The 22,921-nt window shown below is 31.9% G+C and overlaps 1 protein-coding gene across 1 annotated transcript; it reads left to right on the top strand.

The window, feature by feature from the left end:
* Positions 1-19,013: 19,013 nt before the first annotated feature.
* Positions 19,014-20,451, top strand: LOC142529082 (transcription factor IBH1-like 1). The gene is made up of 2 exons (XM_075634474.1): positions 19,014-19,137; positions 19,724-20,451. The coding sequence occupies exons 1-2, from the start codon at positions 19,127-19,129 to the stop codon at positions 20,274-20,276; spliced, it is 564 nt and encodes a 187-aa protein (XP_075490589.1). The 5' UTR covers positions 19,014-19,126; the 3' UTR covers positions 20,277-20,451.
* Positions 20,452-22,921: the final 2,470 nt, after the last annotated feature.

Below are 22,921 nucleotides of genomic sequence, written 5' to 3' on the forward strand. Positions count from 1 at the left end.
CTTCATCATCAACGACATACCCTCTCAGCAACTACATCTCTTATGCGGCATTATCTCCTTCCTATAGGAATTTGGTGCTTAACATATCATCTCAAGTTGAACCACAATTCTATCATCAAGCTATTCGATTTGATCACTGGAGACGAGCTATGCAAGATGAACTTGAGGCCATGGACGCAAATAATACTTGGTCAGTGATTCCACTTCCTCCGGGCAAACAACCAATTGGCTGTCGGTGGGTCTACAAGATCAAACACAACTCTGACGGCTCCATTTCTAGATATAAAGCTCGATTAGTCGCCAAGGGCTATACTCAACGTGAAGGAGTGGATTTCTTTGCGACTTTTTCTCCAGTTGCGAAATTGGCCACCATTAAAACCATTCTAGCATTAGCAGCAAGTCAAAATTGGCATCTTGCCCAATTAGATGTTAATAACGCATTCCTAAATGGTGACCTTTCTGAAGAAGTATATATGGATCTTCCTTTAGGCTACCAATCGAGTGATACTTCTTTCACAGCCGGACCCAAATATGTCTGTCATCTTCATAAGTCCATCTATGGTTTACGTCAAGCATCAAGGCAATGGTACACCAAATTTTCAAACGCCTTACTCAATTCAGGATTTGTCCAATCCAAGGCTGATAATACATTGTTCACAAAGGACTCGGGCTCTAGCTTTATCACCTTGTTAGTCTACGTTGACGACATCATCATTGCCGGCCCCTCAGTCCATGCTATTCAACAGCTGAAATCTGCTCTTCAAAGTCAATTCAAACTCAAAGATTTGGGGGATCTCAAGTATTTTGTTGGTCTTGAAATAGCTAAATCTTTGACTGGCATTTATCTTTCCCAACGTAATTATGCTTTACATCTTCTTGAAGATACTGGTTTTCTCGCATGTAAACCTGCCACTGTACCAATGGATCCTCGTTCACATCTTAATTCTGATGATGGTGAACCTCTGCTGATATCACAACATATCGACGTCTCATTGGACGCCTTTTGTACCTGACTTTAACACGACCGGATATAATGTTTGCGGTACATAAACTCAGTCAATATGTTTCCCATCCACGTACCTCACATTTGCATGCCGTGCATCAAGTTCGGAGATACATCAAATCCAATCCGGGCCAAGGAATTTTCTTCTCAGCATCATCCTCCATCCAGCTACGGGCATTCTCCGATGCGGATTGGGCAGCCTGCAAAGACACACGCAAGTCGATAATTGGTTTTTGTGTTTTTCTTGGTGATGCTCTCATTTCGTGGAAATCAAAAAAGCAATTGACAGTCTCTAGATCCTCAACCGAGGCAGAATATCGAGCCTTGGCCACTACTACCACCGAGATACTATGGCTCACACAATTGCTCAAGGACTTGCAATTTAAGGTTTCCACACCAGCTGTGATTTTTTGCGACAACCAATCTGCTATTCATCTTGCCAACAACCCTATCTTCCATGAGCGAACCAAGCATATAGAGATTGATTGTCACTTCATTCGCGAAAAGATCAAGGACGGGTTCGTTAAATTGTTACCGATCAGTTCTCATCTTCAGTTGGCTGACATGTTTACGAAACCTTTACCATTCTCCACTCTTTCGCTTCAAATGTCCAAGATGTCTATAAAAAACATTTATAGTACATCTTGAGGGGGGCTATTAGACTGGCGTTAACTACTCATTAGTTAGTTAGTTAGTAGTTGGTTAAGAACGGTGATCACACTCGATGTATAAGTACCAATATCTTTTTTGTAAACCAGACTCGAGTTCTTTTCTTCAATACAAAAATACATGGTTGCACTCTGCGTGATATTATGCACTAGCACGAGGTGTTTGTGTATTTTGGGTTGTGTGTGTATATATTAAATAATTTTTATTTATAATAATTTTTGTGTGAAAAATATAAAGATTATATATGTCTATGGGCTTTTAATTTAAGTAGTTATACATATGTGTGCGTATATATTAAAATTTTCCATATTACGTAGTTTTTGTCCATAAAAAATTAGAGATTTTTTATTAAAGTTACTTTAAAATGATTTTTTTATAAAATTTGTAGCATAAATAATAATATATAAAAGCTCTATTTGTGTGTGTATATGATCGCCCCTATTTAACAGAACAATCAGGAGTGATTATTTCCCACAACAAAATCCTATTTTATGCATTATTATTATTAAAATATTTGCTTCATATTTAATTTTTCCTTTCAACTGTATCTTTAATTAGATTTTGGCTTTTTGGGTCAATAATTTATACCAGAAAATAAGAATTTAAAACTTAATAGCATTTAATTGCTAAAGAAGGTCCCATTGACAGCATACGCTTGGATTCGATCAATTAACCTGATTATCGGCGCATATGTAGCACAAATTCTCTATGAAAAAATTAAAATAATTCAATATTACTTGTCGGCAATTCCTCAACCCTTCATTCTTCATACAAATTAAAGCCACACCACCAAAATTTATATTTGGGTATTCCTGCTTCATTTTCTTTTTCAATTATATTGCTTCATAGAAAGGATGATCATCCTAAGATTATATACATGTACATCTTTCATATTATATATCCGGAGAAATGCGAGTAAAATATAAATTTTGAATAAAAAAATTTATATTTTTAGTTAGATTATATCGAATTTTTAGCTGCCAAGTGTGGGAACTAGAGTTCTACTAATGAGACGGAATCGTTACTGTGTGATCCAACTCTACAACGAACACACAAAAGAAAAACTGTAATTTTAGTCACGTAGGCTTTAGTTTGGTTTTTATTTATTAACTTTTTCTTTTAGTTTTATTCCTTTTTTCCTGAAACCATTAAATCCACCGAAAATTGTTTATTTTCATATGTTGCTCATGTTACGAGAATATAAATATACATGAACAAAAATAATGTCAAACAACATCTCATTTTAGAGTGTTGCGGCCATTTTTTTTTTTTTTTATGAGATAAATTTAATTTAAATAATATGAATTTAATTCTCGACCGTGAATGATGTGACATAGATATTGAAGAGATGTGTGTAGCTAGCTAGGTCACACATCCATGTGTGGATAGTGAAAGGCACACGTGCATGGCTTCCCAGATTCTTGATCGGCACAACATCTTCGTGTGTCGTTCATTTAAGTTTTTTCGATCATATGTCTCTATCTTAGGTTAGGCAAAAATGTGGCTGTGGCCATAAATTAGATGGGTACGTACACAAAGGCATGGCCGTGGATAAAAAATCATCTGATACATGAAAGGTTGATTATTGCGTGCGATCTTCCCGGCTACACACTGAAATCATTGAGTCAACTAATTTTTGATCTCTTACCGTTTGACTGCTTGGAAAATTACATGTTTTACCATGTATATTGTCTCTAGATTTTTCACAATTTTGGTTTGTGATAATTAATTATTTTTGTTCGTTTCTTTTTCTTTTTGTAATTTAGTAATTTTCTGTTCTGAAGTGAACACATCGATCCGATGAGAAATAACTAAATTTATGATATATGAAAACATACGTACATAACTAAGTTGAAATTTGATTACACATAGGAACTCAAACACTCGGTGTTTTCATTATTTTTTATAGATGATAGAGAGAGCAAAATGCATGAAAACTCTCTCTCATCCTATATTATATCGCCATTTTTACAATTTAGCAATTTCTTTTTGTGTTGGTTTTGGCCAAGAATTTAGTACAGTATAAACTTGCACTAACCAAACTTTTGGAGCAAGAGTCTTGGCAAATTTCTATTTTTTGCATTATAGTTTCACATAATTTGTAACTTAAAGTTTGGCTGCATACTCGTCATGTTGATAATTAAGCATGTATTTTAACCTTATTCGTTATTTTTGTAAAATTTTATTTATCAAAAGTTATAGTTGGTGGTAACGGTTCAAATCAAATTTTTTAAATAGTGTAGCACTCCAAACGCAACGTTCTGATTGCCCTCTCAGCTGGGACAATTATTGCACCCAACAATTTCTCTCACAATAATTACACTTTTGCCATCAATGAGAATCGAACACGCGACTTTAACTCGGATACCAATTATAGGACCGAGCGTTTGCCGTTTTACCAAAAACTATAGCTGGTGTTAACGGTTCAACTCAAATATTTTAAAATCGTACATCAACTCAAGCTCAACATTTCGACGGCTTTCTCAGCAAAAACAATTGTTGAACCAACAAAAATAATTCCTATAAACATATATTTTCTTCATATCGTAAGACTCTGTAACCAGATACAGATGCATTTGAGGGCTATACTGGGTTGTAGTCCAGCTCTTTTTAAATATATATACCTAAGTTAAAATTCCAGTCCCCCCAGCCAAGGCCCTAGTTCAACCCAGCTTATTTCCTTAGACTTGCCCTTGAATACGTTGTTTTCATTTTATTCAATATGATTTCTGCACAATATCGCTCAAACTCAGCAACAATTATAGCCTACAGGTACACCTTACTGTCGTTGCACAAAATTGTTTACCATTATACTTAGTTTGAAAATAGAGATAGAAGATAGTTTTGAATTATCATGTAGAACATGAAATTATTATGGTTATTTTTTATGATAAATAAAGATTGAGTTTTCTCCCAAATTTTCAACTAAAATTTAGATCATTACGTGAATATTTCATGAATTTTCAATTCTCTTTTATCATTTGATATCAGATTTCTTGTTATTTGACTTTTTTAATCCTTAATTAATATGCCGATTACGTAAAGGCTTGCGATTTTGAATTGTGTATATGTATTATGTGCCCAAGTGTAATATGTAAAATTTGTTGTTTTGTGGAATAAATTTTTTGAGGTAAATAAAGAAGTAAGAACTTTTTTTACAAACAAGAAAAATTATGTGAAAACGGCTCACATATCAATTTGATGAGTCATTAATTGGTTATTGCTTGAATATTTGTTTATGAGTTATTGATTCTTGAATCTTGATTGTTTATTATTGAGTCATTGATTGACTTCTTACTTGTTTGATCATTATTTTATTATTTGTTTAGGATTATAACTTGAACTATTTCAAAATGAAATATCAATTTGTTGCAAAGAAAGGAAAAATATTATTATCCTCTTTCTTTAAGGAGAGAGATCGTCAAACAATTTTAGATACTTCAATTCCTACAGTCCTTATACTGTAATATCAATCCAATGAAAGTCTTACGTTTCTCAATATCCAAAGTCCTGAAATTTCTTCTCCTAGAGACGATCATAAGTCATCGTCCACTTGTATTGAACGAGATCCGGGAAAAAAGAAACATATATGTGAATATAATTCTAAATATGAGGCCTTATCAACCAAATATGTCGGAGTATCTAGGTACGAAATTTGGAAGACACAATCGTCATTTTCAAAAAAAAATGGTTTCAGAAATTTTATTGGTTATGAATAATCGCCTACAACAAATAAGACATATTGTTTCTATTAGTTTTTTTTTCTTGGATGATGTTAATTCATTAATATCTCGGTGTTGGTCAATGAAGAATTTGACAATTGGAAAATATTAAACCAAGGGAAAAACATGTGCTTTTCTTGCCCATATTGGCTCTCGCAACATATTGATAAAGTGATGCATTCACAATCTAAAGAGAAAAATCGTCTGTGTTTGAGCACCTCAATTGTAGTTGTTCGTTGGATAGCACTTCCAGGTTGTACATTTAGAGGTAACGATGAATCTCTATCTTCATCTAATCGTGGAAATTTTCTTGAATTGATGAAGGCTTTTGGCAAAGATAAGTACAAAATTTGATGAAGTTGTAGTTGAGAATGTTCCAAAATGCCCAATATATCGCTCCAGAAATTCAGAAAGAGATTTTACATATTATGGCCAATATAGAACAAATAGTTCGTGAAGAAGTTGGAGATAAATGCTTTTGTATTTTTGCTGATGAAGCGCGAGATATATCTAAACGAGAGCGAATGACAATTATCTTGAGGTTTGTGAACAATCATGGGATTTTGACAAAAATATTTTTTGTCATCAAAAGTGTTAGTGACACTATCTTAATGAATCTGAAAAAGATATATCAAATGTTCTTGTTCATCATGATATCCATGTTAAGAAAATCAGAGGCCAAGATATAATGAACACATACTATATATTTTTCCTATTGCTTGACTATGATTTTTCTTTACTTCAGACCATTCTGCCAATTTTTCTCTAATTTTGTTAAAGCCCATACAAAAAATAAATGTAGTCATGACCAAATAATTTTCCGCTAGTATGTATTTAGCAAGAGACCCGCATTACCAAATTACATCAAAGTAAAATTATACTTATAGTCTTATAACTCCTCCCTCTTTTTTTTTTTGTTTGGCATTAAAAGTAAAATTTAAGTAATTTTTTAGTAAAATTATAAAATTTTAATTTTAAGTTTTTTAACAATAATATTTATATATATATAAAATCGACTGCAGGAGCATATAACGAGAACAAAAAGACATTAACATAAATTACATCGTAGGACACTGTTGCATGCAAAGAGACACTGGCATAATTTATGATAGAGGACACTAATTGACATGTCTAGCCAAAACTGTCATCTTTAACTTGCTGGAAAAAAGAACAGGGGACGCGCGCACTCTTTCAAATATTAATTTTCATCAAATTTCACATGATTTGAAGTGATTAATGTGATCCAGACAATTTCACATGGGACTGTACGACTTAGAATTGCATCTTATCTTTATTTTTGGATGCAATGGTCCATATGTATTAATGCTAGATTGTTGTCACCTTCATCTAGAAAAACAATTTTTTAAAAAAAAACGATAGTTTTAGTTAAATATGTCTATCAATTTTCAAATTAATTGTGCACTCAACTGTTTTCTCAATATATATAGTTTTGATATGTTCCACGACTCTTACGTTCGAATTAAGATGTTGGTTTGACTATTATTTTCTATTGAAAAAGAGTCAGAGTTGCAACGTTTGTTTGTTCGAGATTTTCCTTCCTTTAATGTTGAAAAATAAAAAGAAAAATAATATAAATTATATTAAAAAAACAGATTCGAGCATATACATACATATATATATATAATTTTGATATGTTACACGACTCTTACGTTCGAATTAAGATGTTGATTTGACTATTATTTTCTATTGAAAAAGAGTCAGAATTGCAACATTTGTTTGTTCGAAATTTTTCCTCCTTCGATGTTGAAAAATTAAAAGAAAAATAATATAAATTATATTAAAAAAAAGATTCGTACATACATATATATATATATGTGTGTGTGTGTGTGTTGATGCGACAATAGATTGAGCCATCCATGTGTACAATTGAATGAGTCCGTGTGCTTCTTCATTCCAGCAGGTGGGATTTCATTTAATCTCATATTAAGTACTGCACATACTTTAATTACGTTTTATCTGATTAATCTTAACATACTAAATAGTAAGGCTTCATTTAAATTAGTCTTTTAAAACCTTTAGTGGAAAAACTTAAAATATGTTTTTGCATAAGATTTTAATTAAACATTTTTTTGAAAAATATTTTTTAAAAAGTGTTCACCAATTATAATTTTTAAAAAACAATTTAGAGGTGTTTTTTTTTTTTTGTTTTTAGAATAAAAAACACGGATTAAACAATAATTAAAGTATCTTTATAGAATAGTAGTCGTCCAAACACTTTCTCAATTACTTTTTACTATAATTTTTTTTAAAAATAATTGTCCAAACATCTTTCCAAATCCGAAAACATTTTTATAAAATAATTGTCTAATCACATATTTATTTTTAAAACAACTTTTAAAATATTTTATACAAAATTTGTAAAAAAAAACACTTTTATAAATGTTTTGGAAATACATGTCCAAACGGAGACTAGAATTAAATTTATTACATGATTATTTTGAACAATTATTTATTGAAGGTTATTTATATTTCTCGACCGATTGTTAGGATTTCAAAAAGTAAAATGGGTATCTGAAAGAGAAATTATGGATATTTTTGTTCGTTAGTTATTGTTGATAAATAATCAAATTGATACATATGATAGGAAGTCGCTTAAAAAGAAAAGTATTCTTTATATATCTAATTCTTACTGTGAAAAAGTAAAAATTTATGGTAAAAAGTAAAAATCTCAAACTCTCAAAATTATCAAACTACACATTTTATAATATTTTTCTCTGAACTCAATTGTGATTTTCTTCACAAATGAGATATCTATTTATTGAAAATCTTTACAAATAATCCAAAAATAAATTCATCATTACCTACATCATCACACACTAATTTTCAATATTTACAACTCTTATTTTCAACATTCAAATATTCAATACACACATTTTAAATATTATTTTTCAACACTCCCCTTGTGATGATGATCATAATGATTGTCTTCATTACGTGTTTTTATACTGCCTCGTTAAAAACCTTACTAGAAAAAACCCATTGGGATAAAAACCATAGTAAGGAAAAAAGAGTACAGTCACGTAAACTCCCCCTCATGTTGACACGAACAATTCTTCACAAATTTCGTAGATCGCGCATCTCAATTATATATGTGCTTTCTGAATATTGTCGTAGGAAGTGCCTTTGTGAAGAGATCTGATGAGTTTTCACTTGATTGAATGTGACGAACATCAATATATTTATTCTTTTCAAACTCCTTGATGAATGCGAAGAACTTAGGAGGAATATGTTTAGTTCTGTCGCTTTTTATGTATCCTTCTTTCATTTGAGCAACACATGCAGCATTATCTTCATATAGTATCACAGGCTTCTCGTCAAATGATAATCCGCATGAGATTTGGATATGTTGGATCATTTATTTTAACCACACACATTCACGACTTGCTTCATGTAGTGCTATAATCTCGGCATGATTTGATGAAGTTGTTACGAGCGTTTGTTTCTGTGAACGCCAAGAAATTGCAGTGCCTCCACGAGTAAATACATATCCAGTTTGGGAACGTGCCTTGTGTGGATCAGATAAGTATCCAGCATCGGCATAACTAATTATACTTGGATTAGCATCTTTTGAATACAAAAGTACCAAGTCTGTCGTTCCTCGTAGATAACGGAATATATGTTTAATTCCGTTCCAGTGTCTCTTTGTTGGATATGTGCTAAATCTTGCCAATAAATTTACTGCAAAAGATATATCGGGCCTTGTACAATTTGTAAGATACATAAGGGCACCGATAGCACTTAGATATGGTACTTCTGGACCAAGAATATCTTCATCATCTTCACATGGACGGAATGGATCATTTTCTATATTTACTTATCTAACAACCATTGGAGTACTTAAAGGATTTGATTTATCCATATTAAAACGTTTAAGGATCTTTTCTGTATAATTTGTCTGGTGAACAAATATTCCACATTCTTTTTGTTCAATTTGTAAACCCAAACAATACTTGGTTTTTCCAAGATCCTTCATTTCAAATTCTTCCTTCAAGCATGACACAACTTCTTGAATTTCCTTATTCGTTCCAATAATGTTTAAATCATCAACATATACAGCAATAATTACGCATCCGGATGTTGTTTTCTTAATGAAAACACAAGGGCATATTGAATTATTTACATATCCCTTTTTTATCAAGTGATCACTTAGCCGATTATATCAAATTCGGCCGGATGCTTTAACCCATATAATGATCTTTGTAATTTCACAGAATAACATTCTCTGGGTTTTGAACTTTGTGCTTCAGGCATCTTAAATCTTTCAGGGATTTTCATATATATATTACTATCAAGTGATCCATATAAGTAAGCTGTAACAACATCCATAAGATGCATTTCTAAATTTTCAGATGCCGCCAAGCTAATCAAATACCGAAACGTAATTGCATCCATCACGGGAGAATACGTTTCTTCATAATCAATTCCAGGCATTTGAGAAAAATCTTGTGCAACAAGTCGAGCTTTATATCTTACTATTTCATTTTTCTCATTTCGCTTTCGAATAAAAACCCATTTGTATCCAACAGATTTTACACCTTCAGGTGTAAGGACTATAGGTCCAAAAACATTACGTTTATTTAGCGAATCCAATTCAACCTGGATGGCTTCTTTCCATTTTATCCAATCCTGCCGATTTTTACATTCACCAAAAGATTTTTCGATTGCCACATTATAAGAAAATATATCATAAATTTCTTCTATATCTTTTCGGCTCCATATTTTTCCAGTATTAATGTAATTGATAGATATTTCATGATTCTCGTCAGTTTGTGTTTTTGACAGAACATTTTTATCATCATGTGTTTCTTCAGGAACATCATTCTCTATTTTGTGATTATCATGTGTTTCTTCAGGAACATCATTTTCTCTTTTATGATCATCGTGTTTCTCTATGAATTTTCTTTTTCGAGGATTTTTATCCTTGGAACCGACTGGCCTTCCACGCTTCAGGCGTTTAATGACATCATGAGTATCTTCAATTTGTTTCTTCGGAATTTCAATTCGAGCAGGGGCATTTGCAGCATGTATATATGATTTAGTTACCCCTTTTGTGTCTGCAAATGCATCTGGTATTTGATTTGCTATTCTTTGCAAGTGCACAATTTGCTGTACATCTTTTTCACTTTGTTTTGTTCTTGGATCCAGATGTAACAATGATGATACATACCATGTAATTTCCTTTTCGGTATGTTTCTTTTCTCCCCCTAACATTGGGAAGACTTCCTCATTAAAATGACAATCAGCAAAACGTGTTGTGAACACGTCACCTGTCTGAGGTTCAAGATATCGAATGATTAATGGACTATCATAACCGATACAAATTCCAATCTTTCTTTGAGGTCGCATTTTCTTTCGTTGCGGTGGTGCAATAGGCACATACACCATACATCCAAAAATTCTCAGATGAGAAATGTCTGGTTCTTTACCAAATGCAAACTGCAATGGGGAGTATTTATGATATGCACTTGGTCTGATGCAAATTAATGAAGCAGCATGTAAATTTGCATGTCCCCATATAAAAATAGGGAGCTTTGTTTTCATAATCATTGGTCTAGCAATCATTTGCAGACGTTTAATCAATTATTCAGCCAATCCATTCTGTGTATGTACATGAGCAACAGGATGCTCAACAATGATTCCCATAGACATACAATAATCATTGAAAGTCTGGGAAGTAAATTCACCAGTATTATCAAGTCTAATTTTCTTGATTGTATAATCGGGAAATTGATTCCTCAATTTTATTATTTGAGCAAATAATCTTGCAAATGCAACATTTCGAGTTGACAATAAACATACATGTGAGCATCTGCTGGAGGCATCAATCAATACCATAAAAACATCTGAATGGTCCACATGGTGGATGAATTGGTCCACAAATATCACCCTGAATACGTTCAAGAAACATTGGCGATTCAGTTTGGATTTTGACTGGTGATGGTCTTATAATAAGTTTTCTGAGAGAACATGCTTTACAATTGAAACTTATTATTCTAAAAGATCATCTGGTCTTTCAATGGATGACGATGTGTATTTTCTATAAATCTTCGCATCATTGTTGAACCAGGATGTCCTAATCGATCATGCCAATTGATCAGTATTGAAGAATTATCAACTACCATGTTTGATTCAATTGGACATATATATGATAATGCAATCCAGTAGGTAGCATTGGTAGTTTTTCAACTACATATTTCTTTCTTGATTTGTATGTTGTAAGACACATATATTTCTCATTCCCTTCATTCATTGTTTGAGTATCATACCCATGGGAATATATATCATTAAAACTCAACAAATTTCTTTTTGATTAGTGGTGAATACAAAGCATCATTGATAAAAAATTTTGTACCATTAGGTAACAAAAATTGTGCTTTACCACATCCTTTAATCAAGTCTACAGGACCTGATATTGTATTCACCATTGTTTTTGTTGGTTTTAGTTCCAAGAAATATCTTTTATCTTGGAGGATAGTGTGCGTTGTACCACTATCGGGTATGCAAACTTCAGCTTTGTTCATATCATTTTTCATGTTTGAACTTCAAAAAAATATGCAATGAAATAAAATTACTGACAATATATTTATAAAAATAAAATAAAATACAATACATATGTAAAAAATATAGCACGCGATAAAACATTATCATACGGGTACATAAAATATTTTACATATTTATTCCACCAGCAAATTGATCATTGTCTGAGAAATCAATCAGAAAATCTCCAGCATCAAAATGAGTTGAATCACTCAAATGTTCACTCTGTTCAGTGAAGTTGGTCTTATTTTCTTTCCCCTTTATTGATTCTTTATAAAGTTTACAAAGGTGCTCAGGCGCTCGACAAATATGGGACCAATATCCTGGAGTACCACATCTGAAACAAGAACTTTCAAATCTTTTTGAGTGATTCTCATTAACACTCATATTTTAATGATGCCTTTTATGTGGATGGTTTGGGACACTCTTTTGAAATGAGTTATGAAAGTAACTATCTCGATTATTTTCAAAATTACGGCCGCGTCCACGACCACGACCACGACCACTTCCACGTTCACGACCACGACCTCGATTTCGTCATCGACCAAAATCTTGTCTATAACTTTGATTTTGGTTTCCAAATTTAAATTCATTTTTGCTTACGACATTTACTTCAGAAAATGCCGTTGAACCAGTGGGTTGTGCCTGATGATTTCTCATTAACAGCTCATTATTCTTTTCCGCCACCAGGAGACAGGCGATAAGTTCAGAATATCTCGAAAATCCACGCACTCTATATTGTTGTTGTAGAGTTATATTCGATGCGTGAAAAGTGGAAAATGTTTTTTCAAGTATTTTCATTTCAGTAATCTCATGCCCACAAAATTTCAATTGCGAGATTATTCTATACATCGCCAAGTTGTAATCACTGACTCTTTTAAAATCTTGGAATCTCAACGTATTCCATTCATCCCTGGCGGTCGGAAGTTTAACTTCCCTTATATGTTCGAATCTTTCTTTTAATCCTTTCCACAAAGCCATGAGATCTTTTTCAATTAAATATTCACATTTCAATCCATCGTCGAGATGTCGACGCAAAAATATCATGGCTTTTGCCTTTTCTTGTGAGGTCGATATGCCATTTTCTTTTATGGTCTCACTTAGACCCAATGACCCAAGATGCATTTCTACATCGAGAGTCCATGACATATAATTTTTCCTCGTAATATCAAGAGCAATGAATTCGAGCTTTGTCAAGTTTGACATGGTGGTACTAAAAAAAATTACGATGTATTTTATTAGTTAATGAATATTGCAATACAAAGTAATGGATAAACAACAAGTACAAGCATTTGTAAAAATAAAGAAAACACACAAGGAGGATATTCTCCAATAAATACAAGACTCGTGAGTATGATAACCAAAATAATTAAAAATATCCTTGAGAAAGCCATCTTCTTTTTTTTTTGAAAATTTTATGAAGAATAATTTTTAGAGAAGAAGTGAAAGTTGGAGTGATTGAATGTGTTTGTGAGATCATATTTATAGGGCAAAAACTAGCCGTTTTGTTACCGTTTATGACCGTTGGTGTACAAAAAATAAATGTATGCATTTGTATAATTTATGGTAATAATATGATGTTATAATATTAGTCATGTTTAAATAATCATGTATATCATATCACATTATTATAATGCGCTGTCACAAGTTATTTTGTTTAAAAACTTTATAGGCTTTTATACTTATCGTATCCCTTACCGGGAGTGTGAGATGTCGCCTTAACATCCTCCCAGGATTTATAACAAGTTTTTGAAAAATTTATTTTTATTATTTCTGAATAACATTATATTATATATTAAATATATACACAATAAATAAATAACAGTAAAATAAATATTATTACTTTTGTTACCTTTTTCTTCTGTTTGAAGCTTGGAAAAGTATGGAGGACTTTTAGAGCTTCGTGCTGATAACGTGTTGTGAAAAAGTAAAAATTTATGGTAAAAAGTAAAAATCTCAAACTCTCAAAATTATCAAACTACACACTTTATAATATTTTTCTCTCAACTCAATTGTGATTTTCTTCACAAATGAGAGATCTATTTATAAAAAATCTTTACAAATAATCCAAAAATAAATTCATCATCACACATTAATTTTCAATATTTACAACTCTTATTTTCAACATTCAAATATTTAATACACACATTTTAAATATTATTTTTCAACAATTCTAATTTTAATTATCGAGATTTGGGCTTGGATCGGTATACTTAATTATTTGGAGGGAATGATTTGAATTATAGATTTCTAATGTCATATCTTCTATGTTTTTTTTTAAAAAATATATAATAATTATTTTTAAAATTGTATAACTTTATATGAAACGGATTTGAAATTCAATTTAGATATATGGATTTCAAATGTTTTGTTTTTTTTAGATAAGCAAGATTATGAACTTGAAATATTGCATATTTATACAGTGTAACATGTTAATTAGGACTAATTTCAAATTCACTCAATAATGATGTCATTTGAAATTCATTCTATCCAAAATCTATTTTTATATATACATTCGATTATCCCAAATAAATTGTGGTAATGCCTAGATATATTGGGTGATCTCATGTGGACAATTTATCGAGCTGAGAAATTGTCTTTATACACAGTGCTGGTCGAGTGAGATGAACCATGTCTATATAGCCTGGACACTGCAGAACAATACATGTTAGTAGGGCACCGAGAGGTTTTTCTACATAGGCACTTCGACGTTTAAGTCAGTCAAATAAATATGCAAAAGAAAAAGTATACAATATAAATGAAAATATAATAACCAAGGTTCTAAAAAACGTGAAGCGTCCCGAAACGCAGATGTCGAGCTCCAAGCTTTTCAAGCTTAAGCGAGATTAGCACAGGCTTAAGAGTGAAAAAACGTTTTTTATTTTTAGTGTAATTGTAATTATCTCAAATCAATAAATAGATAAAATAATACATAAATATGATAAATTTAAGTCTGATGTATTAATTCTCATATTTATAAAAGTATAAAAATCTCAAAATTGCAATCTTTATTTTTTTTGTAACTAGACCACATTAAAAAATTCTAAATATTTGTCAAATCATAATCAGACATGCTTAATCATAATTAAAATTGAAAAATAAACATATAAATTATAAACATAATTTAGTATTTTAAAATAAAAAGACATATCTTCAAAATAAAAAATTTAAAACTAAATAGATGCGATTAATTGTGCTTAAGCATACTTAATTAAACGCCTTAATTACGCTTAATTCGGTCAAATTACAGTTTAACCGCTTTTTTCCGCTTTTCTCCGAAGCGGGGCGTTTTTGTCGAGCTTCAAACTTAAGCGCGCTTAAGCGGGCTTTTTAGAACACTGATAATAACTGCCAATGATCATGACTGGTTCTTTTCTCGATTTTACCTCTGTTGGGGTATTTATAAGGTTTTGATATCGTAGATAATTCCAAGATGCTCAGGTGGTAGTCACAGTGTGGGAATTGGCCCCTGTTATGATTTCAACATAATCTCTGAACATGGGGTGAGAACGAATCCTTGGATTTTCGATTAACAAAGTCCAAGATCATATTGACTTAGTTCTCTAACGTTGCCCAGGCTCGAATATAGATTCGAGCTTGTGTGAACTGTAACGATCTGATAAACTACCCGGACTAATGCCAGTTCGGGCTGATAGGAACATAGTACTCTTTTCTTACTCGAACGGATTTTCCGGGTGTCTATATGACTGAGGTAGCGCTTGCAATCTCGGGTAGATGTTGACATTATCAGGGCCAACTCCCACCTCAAGACACCCATGACCATTTTTGGGCTAACGTTGCCTCAATTTCTACTCACACGCCCGAGTCCAAAGATGACTCGGCTCTTACCGTGTTATCAAAATTGTATAACTTGCATCGCCGTCTTCCACTAAATTATTGTCCATTGATGTGTTCGTGTTGCGGTGTGAGTTGTATATATATGTGTGTGCCATGTTATATACCTTTTTTTGAGTGAATATATATATATCGTTATTCGTAGTGGTGTGTTGTGAATTAAATATTAGTATTAAATTATACTGGGGGAATCAAGAACCACATTGAAAATTAAGCCACCAAGCACTACGAAAGTTCATAGTGTCGTTTGATTATTTGAGGGAGCAATTTATAAAATTTAAAAAGTGTCCATTTCAATATTTGAATGAAATCATCCCCTAAAAATTGAGATTAGAATGAATTTGGTCATATTTAATTTGTTTGGGATTTTATGTAAATTTCAGATATATGATTGTTCTACCGATTAAAAATATATGTATATTTAACGAATAATAAGCCGGAAGAAAAATATGTGTGTAATAATTGAAATTCAACGCTTTATTAGACTGGATAGAGCAATCATTCATCACAAGTCACAAATGGAATAGGCATGATTTGTAAATTTCCATGTGGAGACCATGTGACCACTTATCGATCTTCCAAAATTATGGCTCGCGCGAGCGCGCGCGCGCACACACATATATATATATATATATATGGTCCATCAACCATATTTATTTATGTGTCCACCATTGAGCTGACACTCACATAGTGGAATATATAATTTTGATATGTTCATCACGTCCAATAAATAAGTGTCACATCATTCTTGACCATAGATATGAATAGGATTGATTAACAATATATTAAAATTGTATATGTATATATATTTTTATTTATTTATTTTGTTAGATCAGATGTGGACCATTTTTCTTCCTCTTCTTCTCCCCATGTTTTCCGGATCCCGCCAATTTCTCCTTTTCCCCACTTTATAGTCAATCCTTAATTTGGAATTAAGCACTTCAAAAGTAATAACTTTTTTGTTATTTAAGTGATTGTGTCCTAAATGAGTGGAAAATCTATAAGCCTAGCTAGGTCTCCCCTATTTTCTATCACATTTTTAGTACATTAATAATAATAATTGTATGTTTTTTTAATAAAAAAAAGTGTATTTTAAAGCCATATGTCTATATTATTCTTGAATATTTATTTGAAAAAATAATTTCTTGAAAAACTTGGAACACAAATATATTTTTTAAATTGTTTTGGACATTAAAGGAGCACAAATCTTTTGCTACCTCTTGCGAAATTTATTACCGTCGCATCAAATCTCACATAAATAAACGTATGGGTTCAAAAAAAATGCACGATTCATGTATTCCATTCCGTCGTTTCTTCTTTATTTCTTTCTTCCTTTCTTTTCTTTTTTTTTTTTTTTCCCTTTTTGCCAAAATAACCAGATTAACAAGTTTGTCCAAAAGTCATTCTTATTTCCTTTATTATCTTTTTTCTCCAGAAAAACGGGTCAGCGAATTGGTTAGTTATGTCAATTTTATTTATTTATATGCTATGATTTCAACAAATTAAGAGTGTTTGGATCGAATGATTTGGATTGACGAATTATTTGAGGTTATAATTTGAAATGACTTAACGTAGAGATGAATTTGAAATACACCACGATGACTCAAAAAATATGCATTTGAGATTTGAAATTCATTGTAAAATAGATTAATCCAAGCATATCAATAAATTTGTATTTGTCGATTCTGAAATCCTTGGCTTCTGAGTTCTAATTCATTAATACAAACGCATTAATATTAAGATGTGCTTGTATGGAGAGATTTGAACCTATCGATTTCAAATTCAATTGAATGTTTGGACGAATTTATATCTGATGAATTTTAAATCCATCTTACCCTTAACTTGTGTAAATGCAATAGTAATTATGAAATCCACCCAATACAGATGTCATTTACGATCCACCATTCTAATATATTTTTTAAATCGAATCTTATCTTCTAAATAAAATAATCTAATCCAAGTGCAAAATAAGGATATTCACTGTTAAACTCGAATTGTCTAGTTCTCAAAAGAAGGCCTTCATTATATAATACATAGTCCATAAATGCATATTACTATTTGTTCTGATAATTGATCGATTCGTACGTGGCATTTATTATTTCAAAAAATCCAGGAATTATAGCCCTCCACTTGTGATTAATTGTCATTCTTAAACTTGAATAAATTTTTTTTTAAAAAAAGAAAGAAAGAAAGAAAGAAAGAAAGAAAGAAAAATTGTCAACCTTGCCTTTATTCATCTCATAATTGTGTTAGCGCATGCATTCGACCTAGACGAGATGTCAATGGTTGACGTTAAAATTATATATAATTTTTATGATGATCATGCAACCTGCAACTGCCACTTTTCGCGGTGCAGTTGATGTTTGAGCTAACACAGTAGGTTACAAATACATTATTATTGATCAAAGGTTTACTTACTTCACCAACTCGAACATCTCAGCCCGATGAGCTCGTATAGAGAACATATTTTTGGTCTAATTCTTAAGGGCTTTTGTGATGGATATGTTGTAGTAAACGTCTACATGTATAATTTGATATTTCAGGTTTTTCTTTATTTTTTTGTTGATTGTTAATATACATAGCAAAATACACTACCTTTATTTATTATTATCGATAAATGTAAATTATTTTCGACGTGACAAGCTCGAACTCTCAATCATTAATATTATAATTTTTCCTCAGATTCTTACCGACGGAAATCTTAACTACTTTTTATTCAAAAATTTAATTTAATGAAACTGTTTTGTCACATAATAAGTATCATAATATTAGGTGTACATTGCATATTTTTAATATTATAACTTTAATTAATATGATTTAAGTTGTACAAACTATAGTTTTGGAAATTAAATTGAGAAATTGATGCGATGGTTACAAACGTAAAAATAGAAGGAAAAAAAAAAAACAATTTAGTAATTGAGCTTCGAAATCGAAATTATAAATTTAATTGAAATTATATGATTGTTGTCTAGAAAAAATAAATTACCCATTTTAATTTAATTTTTCTTAGAGAATGCTAGCTAGCTATTATCTTTCAAAATTATATTTGGTCAAGAGCAATTATAATAATGACCTAAAATTTTTGATAATTATTTTTCACTGCGGGCCATGGAATTCCCATGTGCCCGCATGTGCTGTGTCTTCCTCTGATTGGCCCACTTCCTTTCACTAAATAAATGGGGTTTTTCTTCACTTTCTTTTCCTCCTCTTCATTGCTCTCTTTTTTCTTTGCTTCTTCACACTTTGTTGGATCCCAAGAATTCTTGATCTTCAGTATTTTTTCTCTGAATTTACAAACCGGATTTTGCTGCTAAATCCCATGAAAGCGAGGTATGCGAGTTTTTTTTTCCATCGTTGTTATTCAGCTATACATATATATAACTAATTATAGCTAGAGAATTAAGCAATATTTGATCACATTGTAGGTTTCTGATATCTTATACAATAAGATGTCAAGAAATAGATAAGAAAAAATTTAAGGAGGACTGAGGAATCACCCTCGTCTCCTGCTGCTGAGTCTTCGAGAGAGAGAACGTATGATATTCAATGAGAGGGATATCATGATAATGGTCTAATGCGTCTATTTCTGTCAGAAATTTATCATAAAAGTTATATTTTTTCATGAGTTAGGTTTGAACATATATTCGTTTCACAAAATTGAGCCGAGATAGTCTCACAGAGTTTTTGTATAATAATATATATCAGAATGTGTACGTATGAAAAAATCAAGATGGTAAAATCTAAAGAAGATATATAGTTATATAAGTTTTTATATAATTAAAAGTTTCTCCTTGTTGACTAAATTTCAAAATGGAAATCTTCTTTCTATATATTTCATCTCTATTAGCATAGTTGTGATGATCATGTAACGCTGATTATCTTCTTCTTTTTCCCTCTTGTTTAAACACTCCCGTAGGATGCAAAATTCATCGCTAAAACAAGAATTCCTCAAGAACTGGATAAAGGGTCTCCAGCTACACACCAACTTCAACAAGAACACGACCATTTTGGAAAGAAGAAAGGCCATAAAACTCTCGGCAGACATAGCCATCGCTTCAACCAGAAACTCGACTACACGGTGGAGCCAAGCCCTGATCGCCGATGCTTCCAGGGATGGATCTAACAAAACCCTAATCGAGAAAATATCAGGCCGTGAAGCACCACGCAAAGCCTCGTTTGGTTTGATCAGATGCAGCAAGAAAATCATGAAACGAAGCCGTGTCGCTCGTCAGATCAGAGCGAGGAGAGCCGTGCCTCCGAGTGTCGTCGGAGCTAGTTTAATCGCAAAGAAACTGGTGAAAAGCAGAACCCGTGCTCTGAAAAGGCTCGTGCCTGGTGGAGAAGACATGGATGAAATCTCTTTGATCAAAGAGACCATAGATTATATCGTTTCGCTTCGGGTTCAGGTTGATGTAATGGGGCGCATGGCTAGTGTTGCTGATCGATTAATCCCCTTTAAAAGTTTATAATTAATATTTCTTTTAAATTATATTAAGCTATGATTCAGTTTATATAATTTTCCACTGAAAACTTCGTATATATATAGCATGAAGAGAGCTAGGCGAATGGTGTAATAGTTGGAAGTGCTGTGTGTACAGATGAAAAGTTTTTATTTCAATTATTATTGCATTAAATTCTGTTCTAGCTAGCTTCGATTCATTGGATGGCAGTGTCTTAGTTAAAATTATTATCCGTTAGATTTGTATTAATTTAAGGGAAAATAAATTTTGGGTCCAATAGCTTGTCCAATTTCAATTTTAGTTCATTAAGTTGTCAAAGTTTGATTCTGATATTCTATTAAGTTATTTGTCCATTAAGTTGTCAAAATTTTGATCAAATTGTTTATTTGACATAATATATGTCAGCAATTTCCAATGTCACGTCAACATTTTCGATGTTACATCAACAATTAGATTTAAAAGACCGAAAATTAAAATTATCATATTAAAACAAAACTTTGAAAATTAGTTGAACAAAATCCGAAATTGAACAAGTTCTGTTGACCGAAAATTATATTCCCTTTACGCAAAGAATATACATTGCCTATATATTATACATGGTTTAGGCGGATCGTTTTAATTTGTCCATTTATTAATTTATCAAATAGTTAGTTTTGCAAGTATGATTGAATCTCAATTATCAACATTAATTAAGTTCATGTTCTCTTTTTCTAAATTTTGCACCCAAATACATAAAGGTGATGCGCATGCATGTGCAGTAGAATGTTGTTTCGGTTTGGTGTCATTTTCTGCTATTTATTTATATACATGGACTGCTAGCCTGTCCATATAATTTACATCCCCATACATTTCAATAACAATCTCTTTATTTTTAGTTTTCTTGCAATTTAAAACTAGTTTCGTTAATTGTATAAAACGATACTTCATAAGTGATCGATCCTATAATTGGTAATATCACGGTCCAAGGTACGAGTAAATTTATATATGCATAACTATAATTGAAATCTTTATGTCGAAAATTATTCCAATATACATATTTTTTTTATGTCCGCATTGTTAGATCTCGGTTTTCTCGTGCTCCAAACGCAGCGGAAGTTTAAAAATTCTTATTTTATTTTGACAATCAAAATATATTTGTTTGAGCACTCGCATGGTTTTATGACTAAACATTCATAGAGTGTTGTAATTATACCTTTAGTGAATTAAATCACTTGGCTCCAACTAATCCGGTATAAGCGGATATAGCTTTTGATAAATTCCTACGAACGATCTTCAAAACTCCTTCATTCAATCTTCAAATTAGGTCCACGACTAGAAGATTTGTTCCTCTTCCAAATTGCACTAGAAAATTTGGAAAAAGTTTTAACGTTGGAGAGCAAAGTTTGAGAGACGGCTCAAACTTTTCCTCAAGATGAAGTGGCCGAAATTCTTAGGTGAGAGAGGAGAGTATTTTCGAAAATTGGTGACTTGTGGTGGCTAGGATTTTGGCCTCTCAACTTTCTTTTATAATTAGCCATGACCTAGTTAACATAATTAATATTAATGGGCTTGATTAATTAATTGGGCTAGTCCAACTAGTTTAATTAATTAATCAAAGTCCATTAAGAACTTTAATTATTTAGTATATTGGACTTATACTCCTACAAGCCCATTATACACACTTCCCACTATATTTAATTCAATATTTAATAAACTCAATTTTTGAGTTTAATAAATTAAATCCATTATAAATTCAACATTTGAATTTAATATTTTAATTATAAATTCAACTCCTTGAATTTATCACCTACAATATTTAATATTTAATAAACTCATCTTTTGAGTTTAATAAATTAAATTCTCAAATTTTATAAATTCAACTCCTTGAATTTATTCTCTCCAAATTTTATAAATTCAACTTCTTGAATTTATTTTCTCAAAATTTAATTATCATAAATTCAAATCCTTGATTTTACTATATCATAATATAATTTCAACTCATTGAATTTATTCTCTCAACGGGAACAAATGATCAAGTGCTTGTGTGACCATAAATGGTTCAGGGATACAGCTAGCCGTGGGTTCACAACTCTTTGTGATTCAGGACATAATCTTTTATTCGGGTTTACCCTTATTTTCCCCATTCTATATATCAACAATTGATCATGAGAATGTCAGAAATCATATTTCTGATTAAACCCATCGAATCATGGTAAAAACGTCTAGTAGCATCGCCCCATGATTCCCTAGGTATCACTGATAGTGCCTGCAAGAACCACTCGATTATGATTAGCGTACAGTACGGTCCCTTCATCTCATATATCCCGATCGAATCTGCAACCATTGGTTCATCGAGGGTTGCATAATAATTCGATAACTATGTGATGCATATAAATAGTGGCATCGCATGTACTATTGGAGAACTCTTTCTCTAACGTACATCTCATACTCTGGCCAGAGATTCCACGAAGTATTATTACATCAGATCACATAGGATATCCACACCCATAGGTGAGCGGTGAATCCCCGACTACAATGCACTGACTCCTATATGTGTCGGAACTGTACCCAACCTCGCCACCTGATGACTCTCTTGGAGTCGGTAAACGAGTCAAAGCACAGCCCTAGCATATAGAGCCTCAGTGTTGTCCCGGGTCGTAAGGACTAATGGTGTA

The sequence above is a fragment of the Primulina tabacum genome, chromosome 16, assembly GCF_025594145.1.
Source record: "Primulina tabacum isolate GXHZ01 chromosome 16, ASM2559414v2, whole genome shotgun sequence".
Classification (NCBI taxonomy): Eukaryota; Viridiplantae; Streptophyta; class Magnoliopsida; order Lamiales; family Gesneriaceae; genus Primulina; species Primulina tabacum.